The sequence below is a fragment of the Talpa europaea genome (assembly GCF_964194135.1).
Source record: "Talpa europaea genome assembly, chromosome: 7".
Taxonomy (NCBI): Eukaryota; Metazoa; Chordata; class Mammalia; order Eulipotyphla; family Talpidae; genus Talpa; species Talpa europaea.
The window spans coordinates 98,456,908-98,474,408 of record NC_140074.1 but is presented as its reverse complement, the minus strand read 5'-3'; the positions used below and the strand labels follow the sequence as shown (position 1 = coordinate 98,474,408).

The window sequence follows — 17,501 nt, the reverse complement described above, 5'->3', positions numbered from 1 at the left end:
GCTTCCCTGGTTGGCAATACTCCAGGTATAGCCTGGGACTATCTCATTTTGATAGATGACACATCTCATGCCCATGTGGCATGGAACTCAGGCATTCTGTCATCCTGCCTGCTGAGCCCTCTACCACATCACCTCTGATAACTCTGGAGCACTTTATCATGAGCAGTACTCCATCCTTGTGCTTCTGGGGTGGGGCTGGTTGTTAACCCTTGCCATGTCTCCCTTCCCTGAGCCTTGAGTCCTGCTTGCCAGCAGTGGCCTCCATGTCCTTCCCTACAGAGGAAGTAGTAGTCCCTCCCTACTATCCTCTGGACCCACGCAACCAGTGGACTACTGATGAGCTACAGATCAATCTGGCAGGGATCTCTGCTCCTGAGATCAGCGATTGGAGGTGGGGGGGTGTTGCTAAATATCTTGGCTTTGCAGTCAGGAGACCTGAGTTAATTAATTTATTTTTTTCCTTTATTAATTTTTTTTAATTTTCTTGTATCGTTGTTCATTTTTTTGACAGTATTTGCTTTTCCCACTCAGTTGTAGCCTTTCTAGTTCTCCCACCACCATAGTACCCGTGATTCATCACCAGAGTCCCTTGTGCTCTTCCCTCTTCTGTTTTTACCCCCTTCTCGCTCCCTGCCCTGCTGTATGCCTCAGATCTATAGTTTGCCTGCAAGTTTTATCTCCCTCCCCCATTCCTCCTACAAGTGAAACCAGCCGATATTTTTCTTTTTTCTTCTGGCTTATTTCACTAAGCATAATCCCTTCCAGCTCCCATCCATGTTGCTGCAAATGGCATGAGTTTATCTTTTTTGATTACTGAGTAGTATTCCACTGTGTTATGTATATCACATCTTGATCCATTCATCTGTTTTTGGACATTTAGGTTGTTTCCATTGCTTCGATATTATAAATAGTACTGCAGTAAACAAGAGTGCAGGAAGAAACCTTGGTTTAAATCCAATGCTCACAACTTTGCAAGCAAGCTACCTCATCTGTAAAGCAAGCAAGCTACCTCATCTTTGTACTTTTTATTAAGGTGCTATTAGTATTACTCTTACAAAAATACCTATCATTCTGCCTTGTGTCCAGATTTCCAGTTTACCCCTGGATCTCCCTAAATTGTCAGCTGAGCCTTATCTCATTGATGCGTTTCTTCCCTTCAGTAATAAGCACTAAGCTCCAGAAGTGTGTTGCATCAATTTCTAGTTGAGCCATGTTTCTAAATCTTATCTATTTAACTGAAATCTAGATACTTAAAGGTAGACCCCACCCACACACACAATTCCTATCACAAAACTGGCACACTGCCACAGCCTATGGAGTTCTCCCCAGGGAGAAGTTGTTCAAAGGGAGAAGTTAGCGCCTGATTCAAAATGGTGTTCAAATTGTGCTTCTCCCTCCCAGGGACTTCCCAGATGACCCAGATGTACAGTGGGACACAGATCGTGTGGCCAGTATCCTTCTACGGCACATAGAAGTGAATGACATCAACCTGGTAAGGAGACACTCTCCCAGAATGCAAAGCCCAGGGTGCCAGCACACCTGTGTAGTGTCCACCTTACCACTGCCAGTCCTTCTCAAGGGCCACTCTAAAAGGAGGCCAAAACCTCCAGTGCACTCCCTTAAACCTACTCAGGAACAAACATACCTTTTGTGAGACTGGGTAACTAAAATATCAGCGCTCTTGTAGAGGAAGAGGTTTTTTCCAAACTGTCCTCTAACCCCTCACTCCCCACCTCTGTCCTGAACCTAAAAACGCAGGTCCCCAGGAGCCTGTGGTGTGATTCTTATTTATACACAGCCTCACCTTTTCCAAGTAGGCATGTGGTGAAGCTAAAATTGTAAGCCTCCATTTCTCACTCCAAATAACATGAGGATAAGTTCATCACCCACTATAGGGAGGACATTTGGTCACAGTTAGAGCAGTAGTGGAGATTTACATTTACTTGCAGAGATGGCCAGGTCTGGGGACACCTATCTCAGCTCTACTGGGATCCACTGGACTGGCCCTCCCCAGTGGTTGATTTTAAGGCTTCCAGGAAAGCTGTCTACCTCTAAAGTAATAAATTATTATAACAGTAATCCTTAATGGGTTAAAACCTAAAGTTCCAACAATTTAAAGCCCTAATCTTTTAGTTTAAGTTTTGATCAATCCTCATTGAAAAATTAATCCTGCTGGCAGAGATCATGTTAGACTTTTATCACTGAAGTCCCTGAGTAAACTGATTTATTAGACCTTTCTTAAGAGCAGATTTTCACTGAACTATTGAACTGTCCACACAGGCAGAAAGGGGGTACCTGACCCTTCTAGGACTCTTCACCATCTTGTTCTGTGCACTGGCTTCATTGTTTTTTCCTGACTGGAAAAGTGGTCATCAGCAGCTTACACCTCTCAGCTTTACCTTCCCAGAGGGGCTGAGTATGAAGCCATTTTCAGCCCAAGAATTTAGAAGTCAAAGGTCCAGCCCGCTGTCAGAACTTCTCGAAGCTCTACAAACTAGACAGGTAGACAGAGCTGGTCTTCAGTGCCAGCCTGAAGTAAAGCAGTAGGTCGGTGAAGTGTGCTGCACTACCCCTTCTTACGCCATTTTCCCACGGTAGTGGTTTCCTCAGGACCTGTCCCCAAATAAATAGTTTCTTTCCTTCCCTGTTTTAGTGCATAAGAATGGCTGATCTCCCCAGTAATGCCTGCTTGCAGGATTAACTCCCATCTTCCTTAACTTGGCCCCTTTGTTCTGGCCCTTGTTTAAGTCTAGTGAACAGGACTTAAGTCCAAGGACTTTAAGTCCTTGCTGAGGGGGCCTTCTTTTATAGCTTATGTTCCACCTGGCTTTGGCTTTGAATAGCCAGGGAGGAACTTTTTTTTTTTTTAAATTTACAGTCACTGTTTTTTCCAAGATTTATTTATTTTATTTATACAAGCACTGGGTACAGTCAGAAGCGCGGGAGGGTGAGAGAATTCACCAGAGCCAGAGCGGGGAACAGAACAGGCAGACTGACGAAGTACACTGCTGAGGGGAGCAGCGGGTAGCAGGAGAGGTCTGTGCGCCATGTGGGACCCTCGCCGGTGGCCAGGGATCGAACCGGCCCTGCACAGTCTGTGGGCAGCTTCGCAGCCCAGCGCTCAACCGCTGCGCCACCGGGGAAGGCCCGGAACTTTAAAGCACACACTGCTGTGCATGCCATGCCTGCTCTCTTCTGAGTTTTCAAAGTTTGTGTCCAAGAAACACAGGCCTGCTTAAGATAAGATTGTCTTCTCCAAGAAGCCTTCCCTGACTTCTTCAGTCCCCTTTAGGATGAACAACTACTACTAGTGCTTGTTGTGTGCCTTACATCTTTTATCCTTTAAGGACAGGCCGTGTCTTGTGAACAAGACTGTAAGGTCCTTAAAGGTAAGGAGTATAACGTGGCATCTAAGTATCTCTAAGAATTGGCACAAGCTCCAGAGAGTGCTCATCACAAAACCATAACTGACAACACCTTGCTTAGAGATCTTTCCTAGCTATTTACATCCATTCAAGCAAGTGAGAAGACCTTTATGATCAGGATAATTTTGAATTGATTTAATTTATGTAAATAAGGAACTCATTTTAAAACAGCTCTTTAGGGCCTCCCCGATGGCGCAGCGGTTGAGCGCTGGGTTGCGAAGCTGCCAGCGGCCTCTGCGGCGCCGGTTCGATCCCCGGCTGCTCCCCGGCCACCAGAGGAGGGTCCCACATGGCGCGCAGACCTCTCCTGCCGCCCGCTGCTCCCCTCAGCAGTGTACTTCGGTCCTTCTGCCTGCTCTGCTCCCAGCTCTGGCTCTGGTGAATTCTCTCACCCTCCCGCGCTTCTGGCTGTACCCAGTGCATGTATAAACAACAAAAAAAAAACAAACAAACAAATAAATAAATAAATAATGCCTTAAAAAAAAAAGGCATTTAAAAAAAAATAAAAAATAAATAAAACAGCTCTTTAACACACCCTGCTGTTAATAAGGAAACTCTCAAATTATCAGAGTGCATTTGGGAATAATTTACCTGCTTAGTGCCACAATAGAATGCTTAGTGCCACAATAGAAGTATAAAACCAAACTAACACCATGGCCAGTATGGACATTAGTGACTGTAACTGAGCTAAGTATAGATTTTCACATAGTCCATAACAAGGTGAATGGATAGGGTACTTTCACTTTACTTTGCACTTTCACTGTCCTACAGTGCCTGCCAGGCCAGGGATGAGTTTCATAGGCAGGTTATAGGTTACTCAGTGGCAGTATCCTGTACCAGGCTGAGTACATACATTGTGGGAGGGTCTCCGGTGCCCCATCCAGACTGGAATACCAACTTCTCAGTTCAAGAAGATGAAGCACCAGCAGGGATGGACAGAGCTAAGCTATGGCAAGAGTGTTTCTCACCTGCGTCTTGATGGGATGATAGGAAAAGCTCTTCATCGAAAGCGAAAGCTGGCTCTGCAGACATTAACACAGTGTGATAGAAGGAATGGATTCTATCTGGTCCCAGGCTTGCTGAACTGCCCTTGCTCACTACAGAGCATTATAAGAACCACATGGCATAGCTGATGGAAAATTCTTTGAAAAGTATAATGCTCCCCTCTACAGAAAGCAGACTAGGGAGTTGGTAGTATCCTTGATATCAAATAGGCCAGGTCCCAGGCCTAACCCCTACCTCAACCTTTCATTCCACAAATATTTACTGAGCACATACCATGTGTTATTCACTGTCTGGGGACATGGCAATGAGCCAGATGTACCTAGTCCTTGCTTTTTTAGGGTGGGATGTCTCAACAGAGGCACTGTTGACAGCTCTGGAGGCCCAATCATTCTTTGCTGGGGGAGCTGTCCTATGCATTGAAGAATGTTCAGAACATCCCACTAGATAACTTGCCTCTATCCAATAGCAATGTCCCCCTCAGTTGTCACAATCAAAATGACTCCAGACATTGCAAAATTGTTCTTGGGGCAAAACTGCCCCCAAATAAGAACCACAGCCTTTACTACTGTATAGGCCTTCAGTACTTTTACCTAGCTTTATTTTCATATCAGTTGGTGAGGAAAGTGGGGCAGGTATTACTTTTCTGATCTCTCAGATGAGAAAACCAAGACATTGAAAGTTAAAGTAACTTCCACTGGTGAAGTTCTGTGACTTGCTCAAGAGGCTGGGGTTGACTAGTCTTAGAGATAGGAATAGAATCGGGTCAACCTTACCCTATCCCCTTCTACATGGAATAATAATAATGAGGTACTGAGTTAACTTTTTAAATAGACTATATATACATTTTTACATTTTGAAAGGACAGGTTTATTAGGAAAAGGAGAAAGGAAGGCAGAGAGCTGACGTACTTTTGAAAAAAAAGTGTTTGTGAAAAAACACCTGCATAGACACAGGCGGACAGTCTCAAGACAAGAGCTGCCAATAGACTTTATTTTTTATTTTTTAAAGATTTATTTATTTATATAAGAACTGGGTACAGGTCAGAGGCGCGGGAGGGTGAGAGGATTCACCAGAGACCGAGTGGGGAGCAGAACAGGCAGACGGACCAAAGACACTGCTGAGGGGAGCAGCGGGCGAGACAGGAGAGGTCTGCCGCGCCATGTGGGTTGCTCCCTGGCCGGCCAGGAATCGAACCCATGCTGCAGAGGCTGCAGACAGCTTTAGAGTGCAGCACTCAACATGCTGCACCACAAGGGAGGCCCTAGACAATATTTTTTAGAGCAGTGTTACGTTTACAGCAAAATTGAGCAAAAGCACATACACAGCCCCTAGTTCCCATAATTTGTTACAAATGGTGACCATCATCAACATGGACAATCATCACCTGAAGTCCATATGTGACGTTAACATGTCTTATTGTTTAAATAGAAAGGCCAATGGTAGGAGACGAGACTAGAGGACAAACTCCACATCTGACAAGATGGCTGGGCTGCCCCACAAGATTACCAAGGAAACCCAGTGTTTGCTGGCAGAACCATTTGAAAGCAACACCTGTTATTTTCATTGCTGGGCCCCAGGATTCCCCCTCTGAAGGAGAGACTTTAAATTTGAACTGTTCCTTCCAGAAGAGTACCCAGTATCAACCATTAGCGTAAGAATGTGTTTAGATATTTTGAAAGAGCAGTGGTCCCCAGCACTGCAGATTTACACGGTTCTGCTATCAGTCAATCAATCCAGGCTTTGTTAAGTGCTTCTAATCCAGAGGTCCATTAGCAAATGATATAGGGCAGCAGTGGAAGACCAACAAAGCCCAAGCCATGGAAACAGCTAGAGCACGGACTAGGCTACATGCCATGAATACTATTTAAATCGATCTGATCATCAAGTATGCATCATTTCTCCTGTTCTGCCAAGACTCCTTCCTTCTTTCTTTGTATTTAATGGACAGTCTTAGAAACACAGAATAATAACCTAGGCATCTTCAGTCCTCTGGTGATTAAATGCACATTAGCAAATCTGTGTCTTGCCCTGATACACTGTTGTAAAGCCTGAGCAGAGGCTAGGAATATCATCTGGATTGCTGCAAAACATTTAAAAACAGTCCCCACTCTCTGCTTGTATTCAGCTCCCCCATCATGGCTTCAGTATAAAGCACTGTGAGTGGAGGTAGTTGTCAGGGTTAGCTGCAGGGGTGTTTTTCCTTATTGTTATTTGAGGAGTGGTAAGCAGTTTTTTTTTTTTTCTCAATTTTATGGGTTCCTTTCCCCTTTCTATGGTGATCTAGTTGCACTAGTTAAAAACAACTAACCATTCTCTAGAATATCCTCTCTATTCCAAGCCTACCTTTATTTAGACATCATAGGTGGACAAGCTTGATTGTTTAAACCAAAATGGGAACATTGAACAAATGTTTAATAACATTGTGACTTTGCTGTCACATGTAACGTCCTCCCTTCAAAAAATAGCTTGTGACCATTTTGCATGACTTGTCTGGATATTTTCATGATCTTATGTTTTAGCAAAATATATTTTGTTATTCTTAAAAAAAGAAAAAGGAAAGGCTAATAGTGGATCTCCACCCTGCTGATTCCATTCCCGGTTCCAGGACCCTTTTGTCTATATTCCCTGTCACCTTCTTTCCGTGGGGACAGCTTGCCCATTCCTGTCACCCTGAACCAACCACGCCTATTCCTTTTTTCTGAGTTCTTGCTTTCTTATTTTCTTTTATCATTCAAACTATCTATTGTTATTGTTACTAAAACTATTCTTTGGCTTTTTATATTCCTTCTGTGCAGAAATGACATGTTGCTACCTAGATTAAGTTCATAGTTAATAAACAGATTTGACATATCTGTGAAAATGAAAACAGAGGTAGCCTGTGAATAGATACACTTCTGTGGACTTAACTCCAGGGCATGTGGACATTACCCCTCAAAGCTTTTGTGCCCTCAGTATGGCATGAGGTAAAGAGACAAATTAAACAGGTGACATCTACATGATCACAGCAGCTAGCCAGGGAAATTTATTGTGCTAATGGCTCACAGATAAGAACAAAGATATTCTGAACCTGGGTTTCTCTCATGCTGAATTCCACTCTGTTCCAAGGCCAGGAACAAGAGTAAATAGTAAAACCCAGGGAAATAGTCTCTACTCAATCAACCAAACCAAGAGTCACACACCAATGGTCTGTTTCAAAGTCAGTTCAGATATCCTCAACATTTGAAAAGCTTCATGGTTCTGCTTCTCCTTTACTTCCCAAGGGGATGGGAATGACTACGTGAATGTGAGGCAGTATAGTAAGTATTCAGACAGGGATCAGTGAAAACCCTATATTTCTCTACAGGTGGTGACTTTCGATGCAGGGGGAGTGAGTGGCCACAGCAATCACGTCGCTTTGTATGCGGCCATGAGGTAGGAGTCTCCAGGTGTTGGAAGTGGGAGAGAGTTTGTTCTCAAAAACACTTTTGTATTCATTATCTGAACCCCATGAAACTTCCTATTGCGTTATTAGAGAGTGAAAACACTGACCATTGCTCACTGCACCTCACCATGTCCCCCCTGTGAGAAATCTCTCACAAATCTTGTGTTTGGTCTCTCACCTCCTAAACAGCTAAGGCTTTTTACCCCACAGATAGAGCAAAAGGGGTAACTGATTTTATTTCTTTCTTTGCTTTGGTCACAGAAAGATTTCGGGCCAGTCTGCACCCCTTTGAAGCACATGTATAAAACTTTAAGGATTGAATTCTGTGAATCACTGTGCCTCCTGGCTTCATCTTCTTTCTTCTCTATTTCTCACTTACCTTGTTGTCTTATTCTGTATCTGCTATGCACCATCTTAAACCTTTCTTTGGGGGGAAGTATACATACAGAGCATGGAGAACATAACATTTGTTTTTCACAGTCACCTTATTTTACAGAGATGTAGCTGCATTTTATCATTAAGAATAAAATTGAACCTCAAAGATATGAGTGACTTAGTCAGAGTCATACAAACATATGCCGTGTTTCCTGTCTTTAGAAAAGTGCTTTTCCTGGGCACAATGAGCAGCAATATAGTGGGCCCAGCCTAGCTACTGAGGAAGGAATGGGGCAACTTGAAGTGAAGGACTTATTTTATAACCTTCTAAAATATGCCCAATATTAGACTGAAGCGGGGACATATGTGAAGTTGGAAAGGACCTTACCTACTATTAATTTCAGCCACCTTACTTAATTGACACAGTAGATTGCCCAGCGCTACCAGGCTGCATGAGGGCAGAGGCAGGAATGCAATCCAGGAATTCTAGGTGCCTATTCACTATTCTATCTGCTAACTGAGAACACCACTCCAGTATTAGGATCCTCCGGTCTTGTCCCTAAGTTGTATGTCACTTACTAGAAGATGCTAGAAATTATTACTTGTGAACTCTTTCCTGACAGTTGTTTCCTTGACTGTGGAAATTCCCAGGAGAGCATGTGTGTGCCAGGAAAAACAAATCAAACATCACAGAACCAGGGAACACACATGCTGACCATGCGTGACATAGTTGTAGGAAGCATTTCTTAGAAGGAGCTGGCATTCCATTTCTAGGCCCAAAGCAGTTTCCCTGCTTCTGAGCAGGCTCAGCCTGTCTCCATAGCACAGGTGCTTTCTCCATAGCAGACCCCAGGCCTCCACCCACCCACACATCTGCAGGACCTTAGTGATCCTTCCCACTATGCACCTGGCAAGTGGAAGTCCCTTAGGTTCCCAACAAGGGGGTAAGGCTTATCTTCTGGGCCACCCCTCCCTTAACCCTCTCTGGACTTAGCTCCATTTGTGACCGCACTGCCCTCCTCAGTCTGGGCAGCTGCTTCCCACCCCACCCCATCCTGAGGCTTCAGGCATTAATGCTTAGGGGGAAACATGTGTTTCCCTTGTATAAGGATTCATATCTATCTACTTCCCCTCTTCTTCCTTCCCTCTCTGCCTGCCTGCTACTCCCAAACTACTAAAATTGTTTTCTCCACAATCACTTTCTGGCGGCTAAGGTCCCTAGGTTTATTTTGGGCCTTACCAGTCTATAGCATTTGACCCTGACTGCCACATGCTGCTTTGACTTGTCTTGGTTAGCTTGTCCTCCCTCCTCTGTCCCCTCTGGCCATTTCTCAGTTTCTTCCAGACTTCCCTCCACCAGAAGACCCTTCCATACTCCTGTTCCTAGCATTCCCTCCCCAGCCCCAGGCTCATCTCAGTATAGATTCCCCCATGGATTCCATATTTTAAGTGTGATTTCCAGGTGTCTGTCTCCAGAGCTCCCCTCTCTCCTTAACTTATATCCTGCATTCCCAACTATTTCCATCGAGATCCTCACCACCTCAAACTTGGAATATTCCCAGGGCTCTACCCAGAGTGCATGTCTACCCAGAGTGCACCTCTGACTGCAGGATCCCAGAAACTGTTTTCAATATTTCCTATTTCTCAGGGCTCTGCTAGGGAGTTAAGCCTGTAAGTTTATCAATTCTTCTCAACTTCTCTTTTCTGCTCCAAAAAATCGCTTTTCATATGAGTATGTACATCTGTGGGATGGGGGTGAGGTGAGAACTATCTACCTATACTTCTCCACCCCTCAAATCATCACTGTGGGACCCCTCACCCCTCCTCACCATATAGTGAACACACAATGGCCTTTACTGCCAGAGGTGGCAGTGGAGGAAGTCAAAAAGGAGAAAGGAACTATCAGGTAAGAAATATCAATAAATATTTTTAAATACTTTCCCATCATACTTACAATTTCAAAAGAAAAAAACTTTCCCTTTTGTTATTGAAACAAAAAAAAATCAAATATTTGGGAATAAATCTAACAAAAGAGGTAAAGGACCTATACAAAGAAAACTATAAAACACTGTTAAAAGAAATAGAAGAAGACACAAAGAAATGGAGAGACATCCCCTGCTCGTGGATTGGAAGAATAAACATTATTAAAATGGCCATCCTTCCAAAAGCAATATACAGATTCAATGCTATTCCAATCAAAATTTCAATGTCATTCTTCAAAGAAATAGAACAATTATTGATGAAATTCATATGGAATCACAAAAAACCCCGAATAGCCAAAGCTCTCCTGAAAAAAAAAGAAGGGAATGGAGGCATTACACTCCCAGACTTCAAACTATACTACAAAGCCATAATCATCAAAACTGCATGGTATTGGAACAAGAACAGACATACAGACCAATGGAATCGAATAGAAAATCCAGAAATAAACCCACAGATTTATGGTCAACTAATCTTTGACAAAGGAGCAAAGACTATGCATTGGAGCAAAGAAAGTTTGTTCAATAAATGGTGCTGGGAAAACTGGGTCGCTACATGCAAAAGAATGAAGCTTGACCACTACCTCACACCATACACAAAAATCAACTCAAAATGGATTAAAGAACTAGACATAAGACCTGAAACCATAAAATATATAGAAGGAAATATAGGCGAAACACTACGTGATTTGCACATCAAAGACATCTTTACAGCCACATCACCCAAAGCAGTGATAGTGAAGGCAAAGATAAACAGCTGGGACTACATCAAATTAAAGAGCTTCTGCACAGCAAAAGAGACAATAACAAAAACAAAGAGAAACCCCACCAACTGGGAGAACATTTTTGCACCCAACACTAATGATAAAGGACTGATCACAAAAATCTGCAAAGAGCTGATGAGACTCAACAACAACAAAGAAAATAATCCAGTCAAAAAATGGGCAGAAGAGCTAAAAAGAAACTTCTCTGAAGAGGAAATGCAAATGGCCAACAGGCATATGAAAAAATGTTCAACATCACTTGCCATCAGGGAAATGCAAATCAAAACTACCATGAGATACCATCTTACACCAGTGAGAATGGCACATATTAAAAAAACTAGCAACAACAAATGCTGGCGAGGGTGTGGAGAAAAAGGAACTCTTCTACACTGTTGGTGGGAGTGCAAACTGGTCCAACCACTGTGGAAAGCTGTGTGGAGATTTCTGGACCTACTAAACATAGAGCTTCCATATGATCCAGCAATTCCACTCCTAGGTATTTACCCAAAGGACACAGAAACATCAATTCCAAAGAACACCTGCACCCCTATGTTTATAGCAGCACTGTTTACAATAGCTAAGCTTTGGAAACAACCCAAATGCCCAAAAATAGATGACTGGATCAAGAAGATGTGGTCCATATATACCATGGAATATTACTCAGCATTCAAAAAAGATAAACACATGCAATTTGCAGCAACATGGATGGCGCTGGAAGGGATCATGCTCAGCGAAATAAGCCAAAAAGAAAAAGAAAAATACCAGATGGTCTCACTCATAGCAGGAATCTAGAAAACTTAAATAAGGGACCAGGAAAATGAATAACTATAAGAAAGTGAAAATCAAAATCAACAAAAAACTATGAACCAGAGACACTTTTAGGGGGGCGGGGGCGGGAGGGGAGGGATTGGGGTCAGAATGGGGGGGCTGCAATTGTATGGGGAATATAACAATAAAATTTAAAAAAAAATGCATTAAAACAACTTAATAAAGAAAAAAAAAAAAGGATATATGATGCTTTAGGGAAACAAACACTAAAGACACCTAGGAAGAAATTTAATTTAATTTCTCAATGGTTATAGTAATCTACATTGGAATTTGAAAACATTTCCCCTTATTAATACACCTTGTTCAGCAAAGGTTTGTTAAGAATTTTTTCATGTGCCAGGCACTGTGTAGAGGCTTTACAATAAAACACAAAAACAAAAAGAAAAAAAAAAAAAAGAAAAAGAAAAAAACTTTGAGGAGTGATTGACGAGCCTCCAGATGGGCTGTCCCTGGCTAAGGTGTCCTTGGCCTAGCCTGGTCTCTTCAGCTGTAACCAGAGGTATGGAATTCCAGAAATCTATATGGTGATTTAGGCAAAAGAAAGTATCTAGGAACCTATATGGAGGACCATAGGGTGTGGTGGGCCTTACCCTAAAGGCCCTTCTTATTACCTACAAAGGAATTCTTACTTTTACACATTCATCCTTTCTCTCCTCCAGGACCCTGCACTCAGAAGGGAAGTTACCTAAAGGTAAGGCCCGGCCCCTTTGTAAAAGGCTGGTAGTTTCTATCCCTCTAAGAAATTTTTTGGGGTGAAATTTATAAATATACAGAGAGCTGCCCCAGACCAAGCAGAGGTGGGGGGTGGGTGAGGGAGCAGAGCATACTCTTCCAAACTCAGCTCAGGGTGCCCATTGGTTCAGGCCCCAGGTCTCAGAATGAGGTTATATCCATTGGGAAGTGCCCTGCTAGAAAAGGCAGCCTCCAGGTATGGAGGCCAGGTATGTTAGTCAGGGTTCTCCAGAGGTACAGAACCAATAGATTATGTAGCTCGCACATAATTGTGTATATATATATATGCACACGCACACACACACATATAAAGTAAACCTCCATATGTGTGCTATCTACCTAATAAGGAATTGGCTCATGTAGTTATGGAGGATAAGAAATCCCGGGGTCTGCTGTGTACAAGCTAGAGACCCACAAGAGCTAGTGATGTAATTCAGTCTGATTCAGGGCCTCCCCGGTGGCGCAGCAGTTGAGCGCTGGGTTGCGAAGCTGCCCGCGGCCTCTGCGGCGCCGGTTCGATCCCCGGCTGCTCCCCGGCCACTGGAGGAGGGTCCCACATGGCGCGCAGACCTCTCCTGCCGCCCGCTGCTCCCCTCAGCAGTGTACTTCGGTCCTTCTGCCTGCTCTGCTCCCCGCTCTGGCTCTGGTGAATTCTCCCACCCTCCCATGCTTCTGACTGTACCCAGTGCATGTATAAACAAAACAAACAAACAAATAAATAAATAAAAGCATGCCTCTATTAAAAAAAATAAATAAATAAAATAATTCAGTCTGATTCAAAAGGCCTGAGAACCAAAAGAGCCAGTGGTGTAAATCCCAGTCTAAGTACAGGAGATGACCAATATTCTGGCTTAAGAAATTAGGAAGAAAAGAACAAATTTTCCCTTCCTCTGCCTTTTCTTCTGTTTAGGCCCTCAATAGACTATATAATGTCCATCTACATTGGAGAGACCAATCTGCTCTCCTGAGTCCTCCAATTCAAATGCTAATCTTATCTGGAAGCACCGTCACAAACACACCCAGAAATATTGTTTATAGTTGAACACACATGAATTTATCTGGGTACTTCCTGACCCAGTCAAGTTGATACATGAAATTGTCACACAGGGCCTTGCTCCCTCACTTGTCTAGATTTCTCAGTCTTTCTACCTCTGGAATTCTTTCATTCTGCTATCCAAACTCACAGCCCACCCCACTCCCACAAATAATTAGACATCTTATTAATGATGGGTGCTTGTTGGGTTAATCTGCTTGAGTTAGGAGCTCTTTCTGACCTAAAGGAAGGTGTCTGACCATGGCCATTTACTGCATGACAGCCATACTTAACCTCTCCATCCAGTGGAGATAATAAACATCCTCACAGGAGTGATATGAAACTTAAACAAATGAAGACATAAGTAGTATGTGCCCTTTCTGAGTGGGTTTATTGAGCTTTCCAAGCTGTGAGGTCTTTGGAATGCAATTATAGTTCATTTGATTCTTTAATCAACCCTGTGAGACAGGCACACACTCAACAACATTTTACAGATGAGAAACTGAGGCTTTGGGAAAGCCCCTTAGCTTTCCCCCAAGCCTCAGTTCTTTAGTAACTTAGCAGGAAACAGTATAACTTTCAGTATAAAAGTTTCTGTCTCCACCCAATTTTCCTCGGTCTTGAGGTAGCCAGATCCTGACTTCTAGCAACCCACCCTTTCTTGCTAGGGCATCTAGCAGGTAGAGGGCAGCCAACCAGATCTTCTATGACCCTTTCACTCCTGTCCATGAGAAAAATAGGCAGAGAGCAGCTCAGATGCCAGAGTCCGCTGGCAACTCCATGGTCACCACCCTGCCCTAAGCCCCAAGAGACAGTAAAGAGAGAGAGAGAGAGAGAGAGAGTGTGTGTGTGTGTGTGTGTAGCAGGAAAACTGCTTGGAAGCAACAAGATCTTTTCCTTCTCCCCTCCCCGCAACTAGGGTGCTCTGTGCTCACGCTTCAGTCTGTGAATGTGCTGCGCAAGTACATCTCCCTTCTGGACCTGCCCTTTTCTCTGCTTCATACTCAGGACGTCCTGTTTGTCCTCACCAACAAGGAAGTAGCACAGGCCAAGGTGAGGATTGCAAATTCCTGGACACCCCAACTCCACATCTGTGCCCCAGACCCTCTTATTCTCAAAATCCTGCCTCTGTAGAAGCCTTAATAATGTGCTGATTGTGGAAATACATAAAAACCTCAAGAAGAAAATTAAAAAATAAAAATTACCTGCAATTCCACCAACATTGTTAACATGTTGGGTCCTCACTATAAAGAATATTAATATCTTATAAGGATACATATAAATGTATATGTACATGTTTTTAATGGGATAACAGTGCCTACTATTTAAAGCTTTCTTTTAGAACATATTATGGCCATTTTCTCCTATGCCATTAACTATTAGACTTATAATGGCTGCCCATTATTCTACTGTATTGGAATAATATACTGTGTTCATATTGTTGTACATTGGAACACTGGATATATTGTATATCACAAATCCCTTATTGTGGACATTTTAACTTACCATTTTTTCTCTATCACGCATGGAGCAGTGCTCTAGCTTGAGCCCGAAAGGAATTCAGGCCCGCCAGGAATCTCTGTAATGAGCCAGTGGGGTAGACCACTATTTTCTATTGAGGAAAAGCTAGACCTAGTGAGGCCCACAGACACTCTTAGCTGTCTGTAGGAAGATGATTCTGAGAACAACTGAATTAGAGAGAAGGCAATTGAGAAGAATTGCTCCCATTTGTATGCGCAATCCCCAGGTGACTTAAGTCTACCACAAGGAGAACAGCAATGGATAAAACTGAGAAAACTTAAGAGAATGGTTTGGATTTTTTTTTCCTTTCTAAATTGACTATAATAAACACTCATACCTACCTTAAAGGATAAGAAATTATGAATCAAAAAACCAAAAGTGAAATAATAGGTGGGCATAAAACAAAAATGAGAAAATTTGGAAATGAAAACAAAATATGAAATAGAGAAAAAAGTTGAAAGAACAGCTGACACAAAGCATAGCTCAAGAGGCCTATATATATATATTTTACATATAATATATATTATATATAAAATTTAAAAAATAGTCCAAGGAGAACATGGAGGGAGGGGTCTTCATATACAGGATAGAGATAATAGGTGAGGATTTTCCAGAATTGCTGAAAGAAAAGGGCCCCCAGTGTAAAGGTTATATTTTATTCTGAGCAGACTATGACAAATCTACCACAGAAATATGATAAGCCTGCAGAACCCAGAAATACATGGGAAATCTTTAAAGTTACCATTAAGGAGATGAAGTACACTGCAACAGGTTCCTCATCAGCACAGATGCTACTGAAAGTTAAGGGTGGGGGTTACTTTTCCAACATGCTGAGGAAAAATAACTCAAACTTTTATTTCCAGCCAAACACATTCATGTCAACAGACCATGCCAACATTCAAAGGATAAGAGAATTTGTCTTTAGCCTTTCACTAAAAAAAATTACTAAAGAACATACATCAGCAAGAAGAAAAATGAACCCAGGGAAATGTGTGGGGTCTAAGAAACAAAGTAGACTTAGTAAGCAGGTGTATGTCCGTGATAATATCCTAAACTACAGTAAGAATGGAGCAAGGTTAGTCATGGAGCATTTAAAATGGGCTAAGAAAGATTCTGTGGCAAGGAGGACAAAATTTTAATGCTAGCCTCTATTTGGCTTCTGAAAACAATTTTTATTTAAAAGATTTCATTGTATTTTCTGTTGAAACAATGCTGCATAATATTTTGACTGACTCTCTGATAGTGATAGTTCTTGTTATCATTTAAAGCATGTGGTTATCACACATATATTTATATCTCAAAAAGTCATGTATGTTCTAACAGTGAATATAAAATTAGTTCTTGAAGTTTTGCAATGATAGTAGCTTAGAGAGGCAGTTTAATTATGGTCCTTAGAGAAAAATAGAAACCTTTTATGTATCTTATATCTAGTTGAATCAGTTGTATGATCTATTCTGTTTAAATTCTGGTAGGTTTGAATAGCAAAATAATAAACATTTCTCCCACTAGTGGCAAGGGGAACCCATTCTTTTTTCTTCTAGTAGTGATTGTACTTTCCTTGCATACCTTATTCAGAGGGGTTTGAGCACCATATTCTAGCTTGCAGGCCATCAAACATGCCTGTATGTGTTACAGAGGTGAGGTAGTGAAGCAAGTGATTGAGAATGTAGGCTCCAGATTCAGATGACTCTGGCATCAAATCTCAGCTTTACTACCTATTAGCTATTTGAAATTTATGAGTTTCCTCAATTATTAAACACACACACACACACACAGTGATAATAATAGTATTTACCTCACAGCATTAAAATTGAGCTGATGCATGGAGACTGAGCACTCTCGAGCTGCTGTAAGCCACATCTTGCTACTATGCCAGGTTTGTAAGCAGGAGTTAAAAGGGAGGAAGCAGTGATTGGAGGCCAATCCAGAGAAGGCCAAGGGTACAGGAGGAAGTCAGAGAAGCCTGTATAGCATGAGGTGTGCAAGTGGGAGGAAGGATTCAAGAATTGGAAATAACAGAAACAGTTCTAGTATAGCATTCCTAACCAGATCTTGATTCTTCTAGAGAGCCATGTCCTGCCACCGCAGCCAGCTCCTCTGGTTCCGCCGCCTCTACATGCTCTTCTCCCGGTACATGAGAATCAACTCTCTGCACTTCCTCTGAAGCCTTGAAGAGTGTCTGATCCAATGAACAAAGTGAGAAACAAAGACCAGGTAGCCCAAGGCCTGGTCTGGAGCCCAAGGAGATCCCACATAGGGTAACCTCTCAGATGCTGCTCATCCAGGGGTAGCTCAGTTCTAACATAAGGCCAAATTTTAGCTCTTTCCTTTGGGAAAAAAACCTCAACCCAAGGATAATAATGGCTATCTTGATAGCTTCTCAAGCACTTGTGAAAAACAATTTACATAGTGACGCAA

The 17,501-nt window shown here is 42.5% G+C and overlaps 1 protein-coding gene across 2 annotated transcripts in view; it reads left to right on the top strand.

Moving 5' to 3' along the window:
- Positions 1-17,255, top strand: part of PIGL (phosphatidylinositol glycan anchor biosynthesis class L) — a gene marked incomplete at both ends in the record, with an annotated part of 55,033 nt that extends 37,778 nt beyond the window's left edge. The window contains 5 exons of one of the 2 annotated variants that reach the window (XM_084237028.1): positions 1,402-1,492; positions 7,774-7,841; positions 12,457-12,488; positions 14,482-14,615; positions 17,149-17,247. In XM_084237028.1, coding sequence (XP_084093154.1) covers positions 1,402-1,492; positions 7,774-7,841; positions 12,457-12,488; positions 14,482-14,615; positions 17,149-17,247 — 424 coding nt within the window. Of the gene's footprint in view, positions 1-1,401; positions 1,493-7,773; positions 7,842-12,456; positions 12,489-14,481; positions 14,616-17,148 lie in introns of both variants that reach the window. The other variant, XM_084237029.1, reaches the window with a different exon arrangement.
- Positions 17,256-17,501: the final 246 nt, after the last annotated feature.